Raw genomic sequence first — 22,871 nt, forward strand, 5'->3', positions numbered from 1 at the left:
ATAGTTTTGTTGCTTTCTCACCTTGCTCCTGGTATCACTGAACTGTGATGGGTCCAGGGAGTCTGATGCTCGGGTGGGAGATTTGGCCTGTTGGGGGAAAACAGACACATCCTGTCATCATGTCAGGATGGTACACATGTCCAGGCAAGAAGACAGAAAAATGGAAAACAAAAAAAGTGAACATAACTCATAATCATAACAAAAAAAATATCATACTAGAAAAAGGGACAAATATGAGAGATATGCAGAAAGTTACATGATACATGTATATAACAAAACAACATATCAAAGTGGTCAGAAAATAAAAAAGTTACAGCAATGTATGATGTTTCTTAATATGTTTTTTTTTCTGCCTTGAACATATTCCTATATTTCTTTAACCAGCTCATGTTTTCAATTTCCATGATGCAATCAAATCTTTCCAGAAATGCCATACATTAGAAAAGTACAATGTACAGTCTTACCCTCCTCTCCTTTTCTTCATATCTCTTCCTGAGAGTCTGATACCTCTCCCTCAGCTGGTCAGCCATCAGCTTGAACTGGTCCCGCTCTTTCTGGGTGTTCTCCAGTTCCCTGGCCATGATGACAAGGGCCTCCTTCTTACTTTCCAGTTTCCTTTTACATGCCTGGTACTGCCAGAGTACATGTGGAGGGAAGTACACATTTCACAGCCCATCCATCAATCAAGTTTGATTCTTAACATAATCAGTAAAATGGGCCTTCAACATATTTTAAGTCCAACCAAGCAAAATTGATAAATTCTAAAAACAGCTCTTTATTGCTTAATTGACAGACAGATAGATGTATTTAATAATCTGTCAAAGGCCTATTGCCCAGCAGGTAACATTCAATTCACCTGCTTTATTAGGCTCATTATGTATACATATGTAGCAGATACAAAAATGTATTTATGCATATATATATCAAATACTGTAACACCTGGTGGTCAATGCAATAAAAGCGGTCGCTGTTGTTGTTTATATCCAGGGTATTCGCCAGCTACTGCCTACCAGAATGTCAGTAGATTGGATTAAAAATTGATATTCAAATTATCAGATCCAATTACTGGTTAATGTGAAAATACTAGCCTGATTTAATCCGGATAGCGGAGTTTGCGTTACACAGACTATGAAACTACATATTTTGCAAAACACCTGCTTCTTGCATACAACAGACATCATTGCGATCGCTCGTATGGTCAGAGCTTACAAAACAAAACAAAAAAATTGTACGGCTGGCCCTGTACTGTAAGTGACAAATGTAATTTCTAGAAACTTAAAAATATTAAACTCAAAATTGATCTCAAAAATAATTGGGTACTACATATTTCAAATACAAAAAAAAAAAACTTGCATGTGCATGTATATTAGGGCCACTACTTATGTGTGCCGAAATACTAGTAGAAGTACCACAACTACAACTGCCTACTTGTCCATTGCTCTGAACACCACACATGCATCAGTCAATATGTTATCATAAACACATGCATTGATGCATGTCCTCCAAACACAGAAACAATTTTCCCTCATGACTTTTTATAAAGCATATTCATTATAGTATATATAACGGTTACCGGGTTGTTAAGAAAAATAAGCAGTAATAAATCTCAAAATATTAATGTCTAACAACCGTGAACTGCGTTCACCTAGGCCAGGAATAACAGAACTCTTTGGCCAGTCTGGGTCATGATCAGCATCTTGAACATGTCAACATCGTCACATATGACAGACCTGACTGGCACACAACATATGTTCGAATTTAACGGTATTTTTCACCAACCTCATTGACCAGCATGTGACACTGAGCTTCGGTAGGTCTGTTGAAAGCCATTGTTCTACATCCATTGATCTTTGGCAACAAAATACAAGAATATGCCCAAGAAAAACAGACCAGAAAAGTACCCTCCCCCTTTCCCTGTTGGCGGGGCCTCGATTAGCCCAAATTCACTTGGGCTGCCCTCAAAAGTCTGCGCCATCAAGATTCAATATTTCCTAAAATCTTTGCAACCTAAACACACATACAAAGAGAATAATGATAAGACTTTCAAAAAATAAAATTTTCAATTACATTTTAGTGTAATTAACTAAAATTTGATATCTATTGCATATTTGTTTTGTAAATTATAACAGGCACGTAAAAAAGAAAAGGCTGAACAGAGAGGTATCTAATCGAGGTCACTAAAGGTCAGTAAGATGGCTGTCAGTGGTTTGTAGGTGTTCTGCGCTTGTCTCCACCTTTTCGAAGGCATTTCACTGCAAATTCGGCCATTTCTGAGGTAAGCCATCCCCTTGAAGCATATATGATGTGTGTTTCTTCCTGTTGAGTTTGTTTTTTGCGTGAAATTTGACGAAATGCCTCCAAGTTTGGTGAATGGTTGTGATCCAGGTGACCAAATCAGGTCGAACGGAAGTGCACAGGTAGGAAGGACGGGAAACCAGGTGTGGTGGGACTGTTAACGATGTGAGGAATTTATTCATATCGATCTGCAGGTACACCTGTCACGTTCACTTCACTGCCTTGATCCCAGCACAGCGGCAAAGCGCTCAGCTCAGTCCGATAGCAGCAAACGTTGATCCATGTTGAACCTAAACGTTACCAACATGTTGCACTGGCTTTTTAAGTTTTGTTCACTACTCCTTCTTCTTCTCCACGGTTTCTTAGAGTACACGTAGTAGATCATAATGCTAACACACAATCCCAAGTACTTGAATTAGCCATATATATCTGTAAAGCGTATGTTTGTAAAATCATCCAATTCTTAATCCATTTAGTGTATTTATCAGCATTGTGTGAACGACTTTGCGTCAAACCAAGGACGTCATATCTGATATAACGTCCTTGGTCCAACACAGATCTCCTTGATCCACAAATGCTATTTTCAGATTATCAGAAGATACAAATGGTCAATGAAGAAATATGTACTAGTGTCACAATGTACCATTTCACTTATCAGGAAAGATATTTAGTCACATTTGCATAATTGCATTTATTTACAGTCCCAAAAACTCTTCAGTGGAGTTCATCTAAATAAGGACAAAGAACAGGGATCTAGCATGTACGCCATAGTTAACATGATAATGGACTTGTAAACATGACCAATACAGTACAGTACATTCAAGGAGGTTGTTGGTACAATGTGAACAGTCTTTGGTATACTTCCTGCCAACCAGTCACATGAAAGACATCATGGTAACTGAAGTGTTGTATGGAATACTTATCAACAATATTCGACATGTTTCAGTGAACATAACAATAGGGGCCTGTATGGGTCATGAAGCTCTGGTATATATTTGAAGCACTGTATTTAGAAAACAATTAGAACATGGCCACTACCCCACACCAATGTGTTTATATACCCATAGTGCATAAAAGTAATAATGGTACTATGAAAAAAGTGGTACTATCAACGCATTTGCATAAATCAAAACCACACTTTTTTGATAGTACAACACTTTTTTCAAAGTAAAACACTTTTTCTGCACCACTGTTTGGCTCTAGCCTCCATACTAGTAGCAGGCTATCTGGGGCCTTTTTGAGGGCTCATAATACACTTTTGCTGGCCATTTCTTTTTGTACTGGGTCGCTGATTGCTGGCCTTCTCTGACTGCAGGCAATTGATATTTTTGTTTTTAAATAAATCCTCCGCACAATGTCTTTATTGCATACTGGTTCATGTATATAAAATCTGGAATTACAGTTTATAGCTAAGAAGCTCTTGGAAGGGTCTCCCCAGATTTAACATGTTGCCTATCCATGTTTTTTATCTGATGCACTTATCATTTAGAGTTAGTGTTTGCCAGATATTCATTAAGTTTTCCACAGTCAACATTGGCTGCCAGGGTAATTAGTAGTAGTACTTAAGTACGCAAAAAAGAAAGGTTTCCAGCCATGCACATTAGTACATCTTGTCATCTACATGCAGAAGATATTGTTCTTAGTATAGCAGATAAACTCTAACTGTTTTCTGTACAAAAGTTGGTAAGTCTGAAGTACAGATTAGGGGTCTTGATGATCACATGTTGTATGGTATGTGCCTATCTTATCAAGCAGTGTTTGTCACACAGCCGTCTATCAGTAGAGCAAACAGTGATAGCTGCTTTGGGGTTGTCATGTGTCTGATTTGGATGCTTCCAAACTTGCCCAATTTCAAGAATTTCCATCATTATATTTTGGACTACAACAATGGACCAATGTGCAAGGAAGATTGCTGTTTATAGAACTCCAAAGTTGGAATATGTGTGTAGAACCAAAGGACAACAAGACCCAGTAGAAGTCTTTGAGTCATTCAAACAATCGATTGGAACAAGATGTCAAAGTTCACTGTTGTTTACGGCCCTGAAGTAAAGGTGACAATAATATTGATTATTAGGGGGCATTGTTAGGTGACTGTTTCACGTTTCAGGTTCCATTGTCATTCAGTTCCTATCGGATCCAAAGATGACTATCATCTACTGTATGATTTGAACTGTTGCACAGAAAAGTGTCCAGCTGCATTTTGTAATGCTTGTGTCAGAGGTGGGATCTTTGAATGTTTAAATAGTTTTTTACTTTTACGTATTCAGCATATGTTGCTAGGGTACTGTTTACTATGTGTGAGTGACATACTAAAACATATTATTCTGGTTACAAATATAGTGTTTTACTTTTAGAGATCCGTCCAGTCAAATGTTCCCAGTCCTGCTGCTTATTACACTGTACTTGAACATTCCAGGAATTAAGAACATGTAGATTAGATACATATGTACATGTGGCATGGCTTAACCATTGTCAATGTTTTTTTTTTCGTGTTCTATTTGATCTATCTTCTGGATTGTTGCATACTGGGAACATAAAATTGATCGTCTTCCTTTTATCCTGATTAGTCTGAAGTCCATGGTCAAAGCCACCTGAATTTAATGGGTTACATTTTACTTAACAGGCACTAGACAAAACAAGGCTCACGGTGTTACACAAAAGGAATTGTTTAGTTGAGTTGGAGTGAACAGTCGGACCATACATGTAGTTGTTTGCTGGATACTCTTGCTAAAAAAGGATCCATTGCTGCTAACTGCTGATAAAGCCTTCTTTTCTGTAAGAGAGGGTCTTTGATTTAAGTCAGAATGATTTTTTGTTGGACTGTGTTGTAGATTTAGATGTGTATAAAAAGGTAGAAAATCCACAATGTATGTCACTGTAACATCTTAATGGTAATAGTAAACTCTTCAGTGAAGATTTTCTGAGCCCATTGACCATCCCTCCTTTTTCCCTGGATCACCCAAACTAACCTGGCTGAGAAACTACTATTGGCCTTTCAAATCCCACCAAGAGATGTTGTGAAAGTGGATACACCCCAGGCTTCCAAGCACCCAGGCACAAAGCCTCTTGTCACACAGAACTGGTTTGCAGTATTTACCTGGTGCAGAATGGCAGCTGCATAGTTCTGCCTGTTAGGCACCAAGGCATTGGGTGTAATGTTTCTCATAATCAGAATATGTGAGTTGTGTTAGAGATATTTTACATACTAATTGCCCTGTTGTGTATTTTACAGGTAAGTTGTAACCATGTCAGGTATTTTACTACTTTTCAAGATTAAAGCAGCTCTAACTATAAATCAAAGAAAATGCAAAAGTGTAGAAAGTCATCTGGCTTTATATATTGCACAAATACTACCTAAGAGTGAATTTACCTTGAAGAAATTTGCTATCTAACTACAAACTGTATAAGCATGAAATGTTCTTACTAAACTGTATGTTGCCTGTCATAAAGGATGTGAAAACTCTTCTGTTTTGGCAAACATTGGAACTGTTGTGTCTTCTTGTATCTGTTGATCACCATTTCCTGTTTTTCATGGGAAATGCTTGAAAGTCTGTTCATGGTACAGTTTATCAGCTGAGCCTGCCTTAACATCCTGGGCCAGTATCACTATTTGTAACTGTTACTGTACTTTTTGATTTTTCACCTATGCTACTGATACCAGATAAAAAATGACTAATTATGCAAGGAATTCTAACAGTAGGGCAATGTGACTTAAATGCTGCATGCAATGTTTGTTTTTGCTTCCTCATGTCATTGTACCAGCTTAAGTTCTGTTTGATTAGTAAATCTGTCCTAGACAACAAGGTTGGCATATAGAGGTCAGGATCAAATAACCTTGACTTGCTTCTCTACATACACAAATTGTCTTACAAAGGGTGTACTTTCCATGTGTGTACCGCAATGTTCAAAATTGTGTATTCTTTTCCAGGTTTGAGCATGGAGCCAGGCAGCTATGTCCGTGTTCTGTTTGACTTTGAGACCTACGAGCCAGGAGAGCTGTCTCTCCGGACGGGCGATGTGGTCCGAGTGGTGCGACAGGTCAACCAGGACTGGCTGAAAGGGGAACTGGACAGCATGTCAGGTGGGAAGACATCACATTAGCTGTGTATTTTAAGTCATTGTCTCCATGAAAGTTGGCAACTTGTGTAGTGGCCCTTGAAGGATTCTAACTGTCCTGTCTTCTGCGATTGCGAATTGATGTTTTATTGCAAATTCAATAATGTACATTGCTGAAGTTGCATTTATATTTGTGTACACGGTCAATCTAGGGAGAAATTTGAACTCCAACGATTTGCAGTTTGGGCCCTCTAAGCATAATAGGTTTTAACATTGTTAGCAGCATTTCTGATTCTGGCCTTAAGCTAAAACCTTTCCCTTTTCTTTAAAGACACTAAGCCATAGTATACAAGGTCTTTGACTTTTTTCCAGGAAATTTCCCATGTAACTTTGTGGAACAAGTCCCTGTGCCTGCTGTCAGACCTGGACAGAGACTGGCGGTTGGAGTAGAAGACTTCCCTGCACAACAAGAAGGAGACTTGGACATTAGAAAAGGTACATGACATGTAATTCTGCTGTATAAGTGAGCTTTTCCGACACTGTGATAATGATTGGTGAAAATTTTCTTTATCCAATTCTATTCTTCTTCGGTCCAATGTCATACTTATCAGATGTGATAATGACAATATAGATCCAAGGTATTAACCCATTGATCATTAGGACCTGTGTAAAACTTCAATATTTTCAAAATATTGCAGTTTGAAACCACCGTCCATCGACTTGATATCCCTGAATACCCTATTCTTAAAAACAACAGCTATGGGTCACCCAGCAGATAACAGTGAACTGGCATTAAAAATGACTGACAGTGTACATATATTCTTATTTCTATAGGGGACATAATTCTCATCACAGAAGATATAGATGGAAACTGGTACAGAGGGGAGTGTAGAAGCAAAACAGGCATCTTCCCTTCTCTGTTCTGCAAAGACCTCCCTGCCCCCAGATCTCAGGAAAGTGCCATCACCGCAGATAAGGCAGAAGGCGTCCTTGGGCAGGCAGAGGTCTTACAGGACCTGCAGGCTCAGCTGGATGAAGAGTTAACTCTGTACCAAGGAGATATTGTCAATATCACCAGAGTAGTGGACCAGGACTGGTATGAGGGGGAAATAGCCGGCAGGACTGGAATTTTCCCCTCAGCCTTTGTGAAACTTTTAACTCCACTAAAGGGACAGACACAGAGTATAGTAGACAGTTTGCCCTCAGATGATTCAGATTCTGAATCTGAGGACGAGGATGAAATGCCATGTGCCAGGGCAATCTTCCCATTCCAGGGTAAAGACAGTTCAGAACTAACATTCAAGGAGGGTGACAAAATCACACTGTTGAATAGATATGATGGAGACTGGATAGAGGGCGAGCTTGATGGAGATATAGGAATCTTCCCGGCAACCTTTGTTGAGATAATCATTGATCTGCCTCGGTTTGATGACGAGGGGAATGAGATTACCCAGGATGCTCTGCAGGCAGGGCATGCTGGGACATCCCAAGATCCGTTGCAAACTGGTGACACGAAGAGCCAGCAGGAATCTGTTAGAATGTCAGAAAGTGGGCAGCCTTCCGTTCATGACCCCTATGCAGGGCAGACAGCACGTGCCTTGTTCAGATTCGATGCTGCAGAAAGGACAGACCTCCCTCTGGAGGAGGGAGAAACAGTCACAATCATTAGCAAAGTAGATTCAGACTGGTTTGAAGCAAGGAAGCCGACAGGTGACAGTGGGCTTGTACCTGTTGGCTATCTGGAAGTGATAAAACCAGGCAGTGAAACAGAAGGGAAGGACTTAAATGACAAGTCACAGCAAGACACAAATTCAGGGAAGTATGCCAGGGCTTTGTTTGAGTTTGAACCCAGTGTAGAGGCAGATATCAGACTTGTCCCAGACCAACTATACAAGATCATACGTGTGGTCGATAAGGATTGGATGGAGGTTCAAGATGAGGCTGGCCAGGCTGGAGTTTGCCCTGCGTCTTACTTACACATCATGGATGGCAGTTATAAGGATTCTCATACACCAGCGCCTTCTGAAACACAACCAGAAATGGCAAGGACTGTGGAACACTCAAAGACCACTATGGAAAATAAGCCTCAATTAAACAAACCTGACAAACCAGGGGTCAAGCCAAAACCTGACCTGAAACCTAAACCATCAGGGAAGCCCACAGTCACAGCTGAAAAACCCTCAGGTAAGGAAGGTTGTACATGGTTGCATAGTGCTTTTTGTGACATCACCTATACAAAATGACCCTTCTGTCCTATATTAATCAATCTTGGTATGTCTGTCCAACTGTGTTCCATGCATGGATTACTAAGACCTACTTTGATACATTATGAGAACCGGATACCTCAGAGTACAGGTGATAGATACTTAATGGCTGTCCCTCAGGGTTTCCTTGTGTCACATAGTAAGATGGGTCTTAACTTGCATGATTAGCATCTATAAGATGCTATATTACAACAAGAAATCTTCCTCCTACTCATTAAGTAAGACATAATGGTGTGCTGCTTGGCCCACATCTTCAGGTACTTGTAGTTGCAAGTCTTAGCTTGACAAGGTACTGTTCCGCAGGGGTGAAGGTGTTGGACCAAAAGCCTATGCGAGCCACCGCTGCTGCTAGTCACGGCCCTTTTGCTGCTGTTCAGGCCAGCCTGGGGCCTTCCCGCATGAGCCTGGACTCTGACACATCAGGCTACAGCTCAGGGTACAGTCAGGAAGACCTGACAGGGCAGAGGCAGTCTGCCACACTGCCTGGTATGTCTTGCTGATTCAAATCATGACAGGGCATATGCCATCATGCAAGGGGGTACAAACAGATAACATAGCTGTTATCAAATTCTGATTTTAGAATTGTACATGGAAATTTTCCCATGTAAGTGTGTTTTCTTTTCATTAATTGATCTTCTAAAAGAAATTTGACAAATGAGAGTTTGCTTAATTCTATGCAAAGAACCACCTGTTGTGTCGGAAAATGCACACCTTGTTAGACAGATAGGACAATTGTTCTACTCTTTATGTGTAGAAAGTTGGATATGGTCAAACTTTACAACCTTTTGGTCATTATCTGTCAGAAACTGACTCAAATTCCTTCAATCCTATTCTATGCTCACTTGAAATGTGCTGTAGTAGTAGAATAAGACACTGATTTGTACACATATGGTATCTATATCATACTACATGTACTGTAGTTATGTCATCTTTTGGGTGCTGAAACAGTGGTTGCTAGCAGTGTTCAGCAAAATTGAATCAATATGATAACGAGGCTATCAACAAACTCTCTTTGTCCTGTTCTCTGCATCAGCCTATGCTAATGTCAATTGACTGTTTAATCTACTAATTCTATTACTCACAAGGACACAAATAATGCAAATGCATGCTTTTGAACACCACTACTTTGCACGACTTGTGTGATGATGATCTCACCTTTCCCCTGTTCTTCTTTCTCTGTACTGCAAGCCACTTGGAGGTCCAGACCTCGGCACACTTATGACTCTTCTGTTGACACTCTTATTAATCTGAACCTCATGCTCTTCTGTGAGTACTGTCCCTAACAACTCTGGGGTTAGTTCTTGGTATGTGTTGTACTGTGAGTACTGTCCCTAACAACTCTGGGGTTATAGTTCTTGGTGTGTGTTGTACTGTGAGCACTGTCCCCAACAACTGTAGGGTTCGTTCTAGGTGTGTGTGTGTTGTACTGTGCATACTGTCCCTAACAACTCTATGGTTAGTTCTTGGTGTGTGCGTGTTGTACTGTGACTACTGTCCATAACAACTCTGGGGTTAGTTCTTGGTTTGTGTGTTATACTGTGAGTATTGTCCCAAACAACTCTGGGGTAGTTCTTGGTGTGTGTGTGTTATGGAAATATCATACATTGCTGTCTCTTAGAAACAAGATAGACATACGCAAAATGTAACTTGTAGGGACAATATGGTACATATTTTCCTGAATGTTCTTCAGAATGTCATCAAAAATTTAGAATGTCAACAAAAATTACTAATCAAAGATATTTTTTGCCTGAATTAAGGTATGATGATCACAAAGAGAAATTTTTAAACAGCCATATTTTGATCAAATGTGACAAAAAACATACCAACAGATCAGTGGTATGTGTCCCGTAAACTACCTTTTTTTATGCTAGTATATGTCATATTTATCATGTGCATTGTAGCTTAGGTTAGATCATAGTTAGATTCTAATATGCTTTGCTTTTGAAATGCTCCCCTTTGTCCTCTCAGCAGCCCAGTACACTCCACAACCCCAGGAACCAGCCCCAGCCCCGGCCGCTGCCATACCATCCAGGAAAGCCCCTCCAAGACCACAGCAAGTACCACAGCCCCAGAGAAAGGTACCCCCACCCCGACCAGCTCAACCCAAGAGGCCCCCACCTCCTTCTCAGGCCAGAAATATCCAGAGGCCCCCCTCCCCACTTATTCCCAGGCAGCGCAACACCATATGGTGAGAACTTGCAGTTTAGTTCAAAATATTTACTGTCCTTAACATGAAAATGTATTGCATTGGATTTGTGTTTTTAATAATATTTTATACTGAATATGTGGAGATTATACATGAAAGATGACTTTGCTTTCTATGTCATTGTGATCTAAATCAGCAGTTCCTGGGGAAAATGATCACTTGTGTCAACCCTTAAACTGCCAGAGTTTCAGCCCTATAAAATGCTATTAGTGCCAGGGTTGGCCGCTGACCCCCGAAAAGAGACACCCGGACAAGGCCAAAGTCCCTAACTTCCGGGGTTCGTGCGCTACACGCGCGCCAAGCTGCTACTTCGGGGTAATACGCTATCCCGGTTATAACCGGGCACGGCATACAGGGCATGTATATGTCTGCCGGATATATACGGTTTTGGCAGTTTAAGGGTTATATAATGGTATCTTTTGTCAATGAAAATACTTTTTTCAAGTTTGTAAGAACATCCATTTGAAATTTTGGCCTACACCACTGCTCAAAGTCAAAGATGAAATGCTACATTTGTACCTGTCAATCCAGTCACTTGAGCATCCTTTGTCGAACCAGGTATGTGGAACTCCCAGAAGGCCTGGCCAGCCCCTTGGTGCCCTCCTCCTCTGGTGCAGCTCCTGTCAGGCCTGCTCCCAGGAGAAAGGATGGCACTGGACCTGTGCCATCAAGGCCAATGTCATCTGTGGAACCACAGGGGTCAGCAGGAGGTCAAAGGCCATCAGTCCCTCAGAGGCCACACAGCATGGCAGTGCCTGGAAGGAAGGGGGCTGACCTGATTGACCTTGGGCAGAGCTTTGATGGGCAGGATGCTGAGGATGGGTTAGAGGTAAGGGTCATCAAATCTACCAAAGTGTTGAGTTTTTCTTGTCATAACACCTTTATGTAGGTGTGTTCTACTCATGGTGACGACATAGCCTCGTAGTGGAGTAGAGCTTGGACAAAAGGAGCAAGACTAGTGGGTAGGTTTAGTTTGGTTATTTGATTTGTTTTGTTTTGTTATTTTTCTTTTAAGTTTCTATTGTGTTTTACTTTTTCCTTGTGCTGTTGAAAAGGTTGATGAAGGCATGATACAGAGCCTACAGGAAAGGATAGCACAGGTCGAGGCTGACCTGTTGGCATACGAGAGCCAGAAACAGGAACTACAGGCTCAGCTGGCCTCGGCCCAGGGGTCAGAGGTCGAACAGGCTCAGGAAAACTTGGAATTCTGCGATTCCAACATTGAGGTACAGAACGAGGTGACATTAAGAAGGACCTGCCTGTCTCTACTGGTCCTTCTCAGACTTACTGACTGTCATCTGCATGCATGCCAGTAGAATGCATGGAAACTTACAAGACCAATGAAGACATACATTGTAGATGCTTGATCATTCTCATTGTAGTTTAACCCCTTTCAAGTATGAGCCTACTCTCATACCCAACACTCTGGCCCTTTTTGTAACTGTCAGAGTCTGCTTTTGATTTTAGATTTTCCATTAATTCTGAATCTAACTATAAAAACTATCATTCATGTAGCAGCATGCCAAAAATGTTACTGATCTGCTAGTATGAATTTCTTTGATCTGCTAGAAAGTATGAATGCGCTAAAGAGTTACAAGCTCTTACAGCACAGTGTTTAACGTTATACTTCATACATCCATAGGGTTCTTATTTCCCCTTTGCATACAGGTGCTAAACTAGGGGTGTTGTAGGATTCATTTCATTTGTTACTTAATGGTAGGACTGTATATGATTTTCTCACTGATGTACAGCTGCCATTTGCATTTTTACTATGTAAAAGATTTAAGTTGGAGAAAAGTAAAATAATTTCATTGACTGCCCAGTTCCATGAATACTTTCACAAGATATGCACTACTGGTTGTTTTGCATTTTCATTGTGAAAAATCTTCCCTGTGCTGTTCTTTCAAACATGAACTTTGCAGGGTTGTGAGTTTGTGTGTGTTTGCAGGGTCTGACAGCTGAGCTGAATGAGTTGAGAGACAACCTGAAGTACATCGCTCCGCCTCCTAGAGAACAGCCAGACGCTGGGGTTTCACTGGAGGAGATCAGAAGGAAGAAAGCTGAGAAGAGGGAAAGGGTACATTCTCTAACAACCATCTTAAAACTAAGTCCCTTAGGATGTAGATTAGAATGTTTCTGTGCTAAATCAATCTTCCTATTGTACATTGTTTGACATGTAAAATGCTGAGAGCAGTATAAAATCTGAAGTTTGAGAGAAGCATAAAATCTAAACAAAAAGTCTAATTTTTGTTGTAAACTTGCCCTGCAGTCTTTGGTTTGCTGTTCATCACCTGACAACATAAGAACGTCCACACTACTATGTAGACATCACTCGTAGATTTAATCAACACCAAAGAATGTTTTTATCCCATCCTTGTTCCAGGTTGTCCAGGAGATCATCCAGACAGAGCGAGACTACGTGAGAGACCTGCACGTGATCACCCAGGGCATGCTGGTCCCCCTGCGTGAGGAGAAGCTCCAAACGGCGGAGATGAACGTCCTGTTTGGTAACATCGAGAATGTCCAACAGCTGGCCCAGCGGTTCCTCCCTGCTCTGGAGCAGAGTGCAGAGGGGGTGGATCCCGAGGAGCAGAAGCTCGGCGAGACGTTCCTCAGTTTTTCCCAGGACTTGGAGGAGACGTACAAGCTGTACTGTCGTAACCATGACGACGCCCTCGCTCTCTTGGAGAAATATGAAGAGATCGAAGAAATCCAGGAGTCCATCACGAGGTGCCTTGGTGAGTCCGTCAGTGAATCAGGTCTTGGACAGATTGTTTTTACAAAACTTGTAAAGTTGATACAAGAATGTTGTCTTTGAGATTAAGTCAATTACCTTGATTCTACTAAATGTAAAAAATGGATTGCGTTTAATTTTTGAATCTGATACATTGCAATTTTAAAATAATTAATATCATGATATAATGTCATAATGTGTTGTATGTTTTTGTGAAAGCTAACAAATTTGATGCCATCTCTTCTTGCTTGTTATGAAAATTGTTACCTCATGGAGCCAAAGCAAGAACTTGGGGCTGTTTTTCTCAGCAAGCAGTCACAGCCACTTTTAGCCCAAGTTCAGCTATTGATTCCATTATCTCTTGTTTGGTCTATCAAAATTCCCTCCTAGCCTAACAAAGTGTCCACCTTTGTCTATTTCCCACTTTCCAGAGAGTTTTCGTGATGTTTTACTTGCTTCTTGTCAATGACTGTGTTTCAACCAATATGAGTAATAATGTCCTTTTTCTTCAACTTCTGAAAGCAATCCTTAAATTGCCACAAAAAAACAAGAAAATGAAATGCTGATTGTGCTTGCTGTGGAATTACAAACAAAGACTAACAATCTGGTGTGACCAGCAGTGCCCTAAGTGAAACTCACTTGCAATGGCAAGGATAGAGGTTGATAAAATCATTGCAAATAGGCAAATGGTGTCAGTGTCACCAGTGTTGAGATGCAAAGATGCAGTCAAACTTTCTACTCACAGTTTAGTCAAAGTAGCTGCTGTGCGGCCCAAAAATTTGATATGCTGTATGAAAATCAGTTTGGACTTTGCTTACTAGTTGTTGGCGCCGGCTAATTCGATCCAAAACCCAATTTTTTTTTTCACAGCCTTTAGCTGCAAAAAGCATTATCTAGTCTTCACTCTTTGTCCTATCTTCCTTTATGTGTGGCTAGCTAACCAGTCTCGCAAGTATTGGCTGAGTGTGCTAAACGTCTAAAAGTTGTCACTACAAAAGCTTAAAAAGACTGCTGACTCTACACACGTATAGGGGCGATGCCTGGAACTGCAGTCAGCATGAGGAATAATAATGCAACATCAGAAGGTCAGGCACTGGACTCTGCCACTCTGGATAAAGGTATCAGTTTAGCCAACACCAGGCTGAAACGGTAGTCAAATCTTTTAATCTGTTGAAATCACTGTAAAAAAAAACAACCTATGACATGAAATGTGCTGACTTTGATTATCCTGCGTGAGTTGATGAGACAAAATCTTTTGATTGCTGTATTAGGATGATTGCTTCTGTAGAATCTGAAGTAGTTTTTACTCTCTGTCCTGAACACTTCCACACCATTTTTACAGTAGAAGCACTCTTACATTCTAGTCACTGTAGATGCCTTCTTCATTCAACTTCCAAGTCCAGCATAAGAAAACTCGATAAACAGTTCAATCATATGAGCTACATAGCTGTAGCTTTACCTGTCAAACCCAAATCATCACAGGGATATCACTGCCTACGGGACATCAGAGCTAATCAATCTAACTGTAATGAAAGAGAATACAACAATGTCATCAACTATACCTACGCTCCCCTCTGATTATGTTACTTGTGGAGACATAAATTCAAACCTCAATTTCCTGAAGGTGACCCGAAAAAGGAGTTACACAGTCGGATCATAAGCAAGTGATTTGAAGATTGTGATGTTGTAAAGAAAGATTGTTGCAGAATTGATCTGAATGGAAACTTTTATTTGTAGTGAATCTGAAGGAGAAGTGGAGGATGGCAGTGATTGACCTGAGCTCCCTGCTCATCAAACCCGTGCAGAGAGTGCTGAAGTATCCGCTGCTGCTGAACGAGCTGCTGAGTGTGAGTGCTTTTAGGTTTTGGAATCAAATTTAAATCCAATGCCATTTTCCGATCAGATGCCACTGGCAGTGTGTATGCCCGTTTAGTCTTATTAATCTGTTGTTCTTCTATCAGAAGAAAGTATCTTACCTAAAAGGAGAAAGACATATCTAAAGTACATTCTCCAGTATGCAGAGCCTCGTCGCAGCCTATAGTATACAATATACCTAGGGGAGACACTGGTAAACCGGGCTGATGTTTCCACCTCTGTGGGTGTCTTCTAGCCAGCTGTCAGGCAGTTAGAGAATTGTCTTCAGTAGTAGTGATAGTATCCAGTACTTGATCAAAGAAAACATTTAGGCCTTTCTCTGATTGGCCAACAGCTGGTTAGAGGCCACAACCAAAAAATGAAAACCTCAGCCTTGTAGAGCCTCCCCAAAGTATTTTGCATAGCCATGGGTGAGGTTCCGTGTAGGAGAATGCTTAAGTATTATGATTAATCTTTGTCATCATTTACAATATTGCTAAACACAGTAGATTCCCAAATAACTGCAACTAATGTGTACTCCCATACAATCACATGATATTTTGTTAGATATACAAGTAGGAAAGAGAGCCAGGCATAAACATAAGCCCTTCCTCCACAGACAACAGAAGACGACCACCAGGACAAGGCCAACATCCTGGCAGCTGTCAACAGGATGACTGATGTCGCCACGGCGATTAACGAGGACAAGAGAAGGAAAGACCTGGTCATGAAGTACCGCAAGGTGGACGATGATGTCACGCTCAGCCAGAAAATCTCCAAGATCAGTTTTCATTCCATACGGAAGAAGGGTTCACGATTCACAGGTGGGATGGGATGAGTTATTTGTAGTCATAGTTACATAGACAAAGAGTGTTATTTTAGAAAATACGATGGTTTTAGCTATCCTTTACCTTTACCTTTACTTTTAGCTATTGAGGATGATAAATATGAGCTTGTTATTTCTGTATTCCTCCATGCACTATGGTATTAACTAACATACTGTGGAATAGCAAGAACTCCAACATGGAGGCAGGCAATGACCATAGATAACATCATAGATAACAAACTGGTAGGCCATATTTGGATGATTATGGTTTTATATTTCTTACTAAGGGATTCAGAATGTAGCTTAACCAGACAATTAAGCTGTAACTATGTAATCAAAGTAATGACAAACCTTCCTTCCCCCTGCCCAGGACGTTTGATCCACATGATGGGCCAGTCGGAGCTCACCATGGATGAGAGGTTCAACGAAGCTGACAGGAAGTTCCACAACATGGAGAAAACCACCAAGGTGTTCATCAGGAATGTCAGTGAGAACCTCAGGCAGATGCAGGTATTCTCACAACTTCTATTGTGAGGTAGTAGACTTCTTTTATCATAATCCTGCTGCAATAATGCTTGATACAGCTAACCTGTAGTGGATTACTATTAACAAAATCAGGCCATTGTGAATCAGTACCTATAAAATAACAATTGAGTTTCTCGAATGCCCTGAATAAAAAATAGGATATAAAAGTCTCAGAAGACTTCTATTACAGGTTTTGCAAATGCCGAGGTGCCATACATGGACATTTATATGGAATGCATTCTGTTCTTGAACTGTAGTACCTTGATATTTGCAGGAGGGTTTTCAGGCACAGCTTTTGGTTGCTGAGGACATCACAGACTTCTATGCTGAGAAGGCCAACAGGCAGGATATAGAGAACTACAGGACAGCCTACAGAACTATTGTCAGCACCCACCTGCCTAAATATGTATGTTATCTTTTCATAATGTTGCATGTAACGCTAGTTCACCTTAATCCGTGGGGTAACCTAGATTTGCTCGTAAAAAAATTGGTAATTAGAGATTTCAGGTCAACGACATGGGTTTCAAATGTCAAGATTTTCAATTATTGCAATGTGAAACTATCTGCCATCGACTTAATGATCCCGAAATACCCTATCTTTATGTACAACGGATATAGGTTACCCTACGGATAAAGGTGAACTAACGTTACATGTAGTATCCTCAAAGCTGAAAAATCATCACTTAGTGATATTTCCTTCATAGCCTCTAACATTCACATTGTTCATACCAGAATTGTAAGAGGTGTTCATGTTTCTACAATGAACATCATATACAACCTCAGCCCTGTTGCACTCTTTCTGACAGTGTTTTCATTATTTAGCAAGATTGTATTAAGATTTTATGACTTAACACGTTCTTTTGTCACTTCATGGCATCAGTTACTTCTGTTAACAGTTTGACAATGTCATTAATGTTGTACATGTATTGACTGAACTATCCAGAAAAGTTTTGTGGAAGAGCGAGTGGTGAGCCCCCTGACTGCGCTGGTGTTGATGTACCAGGCTCCCAACAAGCTGATCCAGAAGAGGTACGACAAGATGCTAGACTACGACAATAAGAGGAAGAACTCGGAGAAGGCCAAGGGTTCAGACAAGAGCAGGTCGGCTCAGGAGGACCTGAAGGTTAGTTCAGCTCCTTAAATTCACTCAGTAGATCTGGATGGGAAACCTCTTCTGTACATGTACAGTCAAACCTGTACAAGTGATTCACTTCACATGAGGACCTCCTGTCTAATGAGTCCACTCTCTGATGGTGCCTTAGATAATTTTCCATTGACACAAGCATTGAAAATTCTATCTATTAGTGACCACCTGTCCACCAGATTTTATAGGTCCCATGAGTGGTCTTTTGGGGTTTTTGACTGTACTTTCATTGAGATGTTCTTGTCCCTTGTCTCATCTACACATCCTCTTGTCCCACAGATTGCTAAGAACACGTATGAGGCCCTGAATGCCCAGCTGCTTGATGAGCTGCCCAAGTTACACACCATGTCCACGGCCTTGCTGCAGGACTGTGTCAAGAACTTTGTCATCGCTCACAGGAACATCCAGGATGCTGCACGCAAGGAGCTCTACGCTTTGTTACAGGTAAGACGCAAATAGTCTTCAGTCCACAATCTTAAGGTCTCATTCATGTATAATCATCATGTACATTTTGTATCATCCTGAGTGGGTAGCCTAAAATAATGCTCAAAAAGTAAATGTCTGCATGAACGTTTCCTTATGGCTGGGAAATTGCCTTTTAACCAGCCCACGTGATCTTGCACTTAAAAGTGGCAAAAACTTATTTGTAACTGAAGAAATTGATTTTTGGTAGCTGTGCACTAGGATGGAGGTACACCTCCTTTAGTTGCAAGTTGTAAATTGTAAAAACTTTTCTGTTGTCTTCAGCTGCCCGCCCTCCTGTCGGAGGGGGATGACATCCTGGAGACGTTCCAGGCCAGACACAGCCAGGTTGTGGAGCAGCTGTCGGCGGTCAGTTTTGCTGGGCAGGGTCTTGGGACCAAGAGACCGGACAAGGGAGACAGAAAACAGAGCAGGAAGTCTGTGGCAGAACCAGCTCAGGATCAGGTACAGATGTTTGACATTTTTGTGTACCTTAGATAAGTCAGGGTTAATGTTTCGTGTTTTTCTAGTCTTTCAGGTATAGGTACGTTTTAGGAGATATGAAAACCAAACTCACCAGTGCCATTTCTATTGTTGAATAGTATAGAAGACCCAATCATAAAGCTAGTCCCAGGCTCATTATCATTGAGAATGTTTCTTATGACTATCTGTTCATGTTTTACAGGGCGGAGGTCCCCAGACTGACACACAGAAAGCCCAGCTCCAAGCCCGGTACCCAGGCTCCCTGTATAAGGCCAGTAAGCAGCACACACCTACCCAGCCCATGGACCTATGTATTGCTGAAGGGGACCTGATAGGGGTTATCAAACAGCAGGACCCAATGGGTGGACAGGACCGCTGGTTTGTTGACAATGGGGAACAGAAAGGTAGATTTATTATTTTTTCCCTCTGTAATTTAGATTCCCCTCTTGACAGGTTTTTAAGACTATGATTGCTTTCATTTTGCTCCTTATTTTGGATTTTGTTTTAGCAATAGTGAATGACACACAAATTTCTTTTGACTTTCTTACTGTGTCCCAATAGGTTTGGTCCCATCAAGTTGCCTGACTCCTGTGACAGAAACGCCACCTAGTGGCAGTGCAACTGCTGCACCTGACATGGACCTACTCGGCCCGGAGCCATCAGTGACACAGCCATCTTACGACGCAAGTGCTGGGGACTATGGGAGTGCCGGGGCAGACACGGAGGAAACAACATACCAGTATTATGCGGAGTACGGATTTTCTGCCCGTGCAGAGACAGAACTGACAATCCATGAGGGACAGGTTGTCACGGTTCTGCAACCCTATGACTTGCAAGGAAATCCTGAATGGTGGTTGGTCCAACATGAGGAGGGACAGGGATATGTACCCTCCAATTATCTCAACAGGAGGGAGGTTTGAAACAGATTCTGTGCTGTGTGTGCAGGAGTAGAACTTTTTTGATTGCTCCAATCATGGACTTCCCTTGTGAATCAGACATAGAACTTGCTTTTGAGCCCTTTTAGAAGGAAAGGGAACTCTCATGATTTAGTGCTACACACATGCATCCTTGAGTTAAGATTATGGCAAACCACTTCACAAATGTACAAGTATTGTCTATAGAACATTGTAGCAAATGGACAATATGTTTTGCAGTGTACTATGGCAGTGTACATGTACTTCAGAACAACTGGGTCTTAAAGAATAGTAATGTGGCTTTGTAGTATTGTGGTTGGTGTTTTGCTTCATTCGAGACTTAGATTCATACCTGTGCACCTTCTATCTGCTCCAAATGTTGTTTAGTTGGTGGGGTAGTTACCAGTGGCCACAAGCTAGACCTGGGTGAACAGTGAACATTCCTGTTTTTTTCTTCATGTTCAGACATTACGATATTAAAGAATGGTTGTAACTTTGCCCTGTTGAAAGTAGAAATTCTGTTATTCATGTGGAAAGAAAAGCAGCTGTCAATGTTCATAGTCTGAGTGTTAAGGTGGATACTATGGCAATGTACATGTAATCATGGCTGGAAGATTTTTTTGCTATTTGAGGAAAACTAATTACATACCAGCTAGTTTATACTGTGGACTTTGGTGTCCATCAAATAGTTGGATAAAATTGTGTAGCAATTTGTGATGAGTAATATTTTTACTGCACAGTGTCAGGATGAGATGTATATTTTCATGATAATCAGTGAAGAATGCAAAATGTACTCAGTGCAACATTGTCTACATACATGTACAACATGTAAATGAATATGTAAGTGTGAAGCAAAGTATTATATACTTTTTTTTATATCAGTTTCTACCAGGAATTTGGCAATGGTTAATTTGTTCTAGGGACATTTTTTTCTTCTCAAATACGAGAACCTCATAATTTTCTCGTTCATGTTGTGTTAGTTTCCATGATTGTTTTGTATTGTAGCCGCCTATTCAAGGTATGTGACTGTAGAAAAGATCATCACTGCAGTTTCTTTAGATCTCATGTACTTTATACTTAGTCGACATGAGTTTGAGAACACTAACTTAATTTTATTTAAGAACTGTATATCAGTACTCAAGAGATTGCACGGCCCCAGAGTTGGTTACAGCAGTTCTATGAGTTTTCCTGTATTGGGGATGGTGGCAAATTAAACTAGATTTAACATGGTGAATATCATTTAGATATTTAGAAGTAGATTTTTGAAAAAACAAAATTCAGTTAAAGTGCATCTGGTAACATTTACTGTATACTAAATGAGCTGTTGGTTTGACAGTTTGAAGGATATTATTTGTTACTTTGGACTTTCCTTGTTGTTTGTATTTTGTGCTCACATGAACTGAATGTGTGCTTGTGTATGTCTCATGCCCGAGACTTTATTGGGGAAAGTGTACAAAATGCTACCATCGATGATACAGAGTAATGTCACATTTATTTGTGTTTATAAATATAGCAAAATTTAATAGCGAAGTAATGTTAGGAGAATTGTATAACAATACCTTTGATAGGAGGAGGGCATTAAAAAGTGGAGGGGTGTGAGTTTGAATATAATCATTATGTTAATGAGTATTGTTAATTGGATGAGAAATGATCCTCCTCTCCAGTGGATACAAGTTATGGTAACAAGCCACGTCATTTTTGTTGTGCTGCAAGGTTTACAATAGTCTTGTGGTGTATTTGAGCTGTGTCATATGTGCATTTCTATTTTTCATGGTTTGATTTTTGTATTCATACGTGGATCAGAAATAACTGGCAGACCACTGTCAAATACATGTACTAGTTTTGCTTTGTGATGTTTGTATTGCATTGCAATTTGCCAAATTATTAGCGAAAAATTAACTACTTCAATTATTTTGTCAAGACATTGGTTTGACTGTGCATCTTCAGTATTTCTAATATGTCTGCAGTCCCCAAATCCACTTTAGTTTGAAGAAAAACTCATGTAATATACATTGTATGTAAAAGTAGGTCAAAACCACAGAATGATATTATTCTATAATTCTGATCATTTGTAAGATTCAATTGCTTTCGGTAAGAAAGACATGAAGAAGATGAAGTGTACTTAAGCTTTCATCGATTTTAAAGTGTACTTTAAAGTATTTTCATATATCAACTTATATGATAAGCACATAAATGCCACACTGAATCTGGTTACATTGATACGAATATATTTGCAAGCCAGTGAGAGAAAAAAAACACTTGGTTCAGTGCATTCTCTTGTGTCATTTGCAAAACATCCTTTCACATACGTTATCTATATAACGTTATAGAGAGTGAAAATCTCATCAGCTTTTCGAACATCTTTCCTGGTTGCAGTTTTGAAAAGAAGCGCCTTTGTACGGTCCAGTCGCAATATTATTATATAATAAAGGTGTGTCGCATACACGTTAGCAGCGGTGGATGCAAGTGAGTGGAGGGCCGAGGTGTCATCATGGCACTACATGTTACTGTTTAATAGGTGGCGACCAGTGTTCACCTTTGATAGGAAATGTCTTTTTCAAAGTATGGAGCCGCCAAAAAACGTCTTCCGGGAGGGACGTAAAACGGGGTTCTCGTGCTCGAGGAGGTGCCTCGACCACGTTATAAACAGCCTCATTTCTCATTGGGTACCTACTGGCTGGTAAAATACACCAGATGATTATAATGCTATGATTAATAAATTTATGATGGCAAACTATTCACTAGCGCCCCCTTTCGTTTTGTGATCGCCATACACCTTGCTATTATGTGGCCTTGATTTCATGTCATGTGCCCTGGGCCTGCCTCGCGCATACATAAAGTTGTTTACATCGCACGCGAGTACGGAGAAAGTACTTCCGGCAACTGTTTTATTGTTATAAATCCGACAAAGATTTACAGGCTTCGCCGGAAGCGTATTTCCGCGCAAGCTCAGTACTGTTATGTTCCCCCGTTCCTTCTCATTCAGGTCACCACAGGTCAGTCGCTCCCCGATCAACAACAATAATCATTATTCCGTGATAGAGTAGGGCCCGTGTTTGGGGTGACTATGTAGTAACAAAAAGGCTTAATGTGAGCAGTATATCCCTC

At 40.6% G+C, this 22,871-nt stretch overlaps 2 protein-coding genes across 9 annotated transcripts in view; one reads left to right on the top strand and one right to left on the bottom strand.

Annotated features, from left to right (window-relative positions):
• LOC118413429 overlaps positions 1-1,959 on the bottom strand; it is a gene marked incomplete in the record, with an annotated part of 11,196 nt that extends 9,237 nt beyond the window's left edge. The window contains 3 exon segments of the mRNA XM_035816801.1: positions 22-111; positions 465-632; positions 1,780-1,959. Coding sequence (XP_035672694.1) covers positions 22-111; positions 465-632; positions 1,780-1,830 — 309 coding nt within the window.
• A 176-nt stretch (positions 1,960-2,135) lies between these two features.
• On the top strand, positions 2,136-22,012 carry LOC118413280 (dynamin-binding protein-like). Of its 8 annotated transcripts, none has more exons than XM_035816537.1 (21): positions 2,136-2,275; positions 6,224-6,376; positions 6,724-6,846; positions 7,186-8,535; positions 8,919-9,101; positions 9,804-9,881; positions 10,584-10,803; positions 11,380-11,650; positions 11,877-12,047; positions 12,770-12,898; positions 13,205-13,559; positions 14,587-14,673; positions 15,293-15,402; positions 16,029-16,233; positions 16,606-16,745; positions 17,035-17,166; positions 17,704-17,883; positions 18,184-18,348; positions 18,652-18,831; positions 19,052-19,253; positions 19,411-22,012. In XM_035816537.1, the coding sequence occupies exons 2-21, from the start codon at positions 6,232-6,234 to the stop codon at positions 19,767-19,769; spliced, it is 4,785 nt and encodes a 1,594-aa protein (XP_035672430.1). In that variant the 5' UTR covers positions 2,136-2,275; positions 6,224-6,231; the 3' UTR covers positions 19,770-22,012. The 8 variants fall into 8 exon arrangements, with proteins under 8 accessions (XP_035672430.1, XP_035672434.1, XP_035672435.1 ...); XM_035816538.1 differs by lacking the exon at positions 2,136-2,275 and adding an exon at positions 3,845-4,515; XM_035816541.1 differs by lacking the exon at positions 14,587-14,673.
• The last annotated feature ends 859 nt before the right edge of the window (positions 22,013-22,871 follow it).

This window comes from Branchiostoma floridae, chromosome 4 (genome assembly GCF_000003815.2).
Source record: "Branchiostoma floridae strain S238N-H82 chromosome 4, Bfl_VNyyK, whole genome shotgun sequence".
NCBI classification, from domain to species: Eukaryota; Metazoa; Chordata; class Leptocardii; order Amphioxiformes; family Branchiostomatidae; genus Branchiostoma; species Branchiostoma floridae.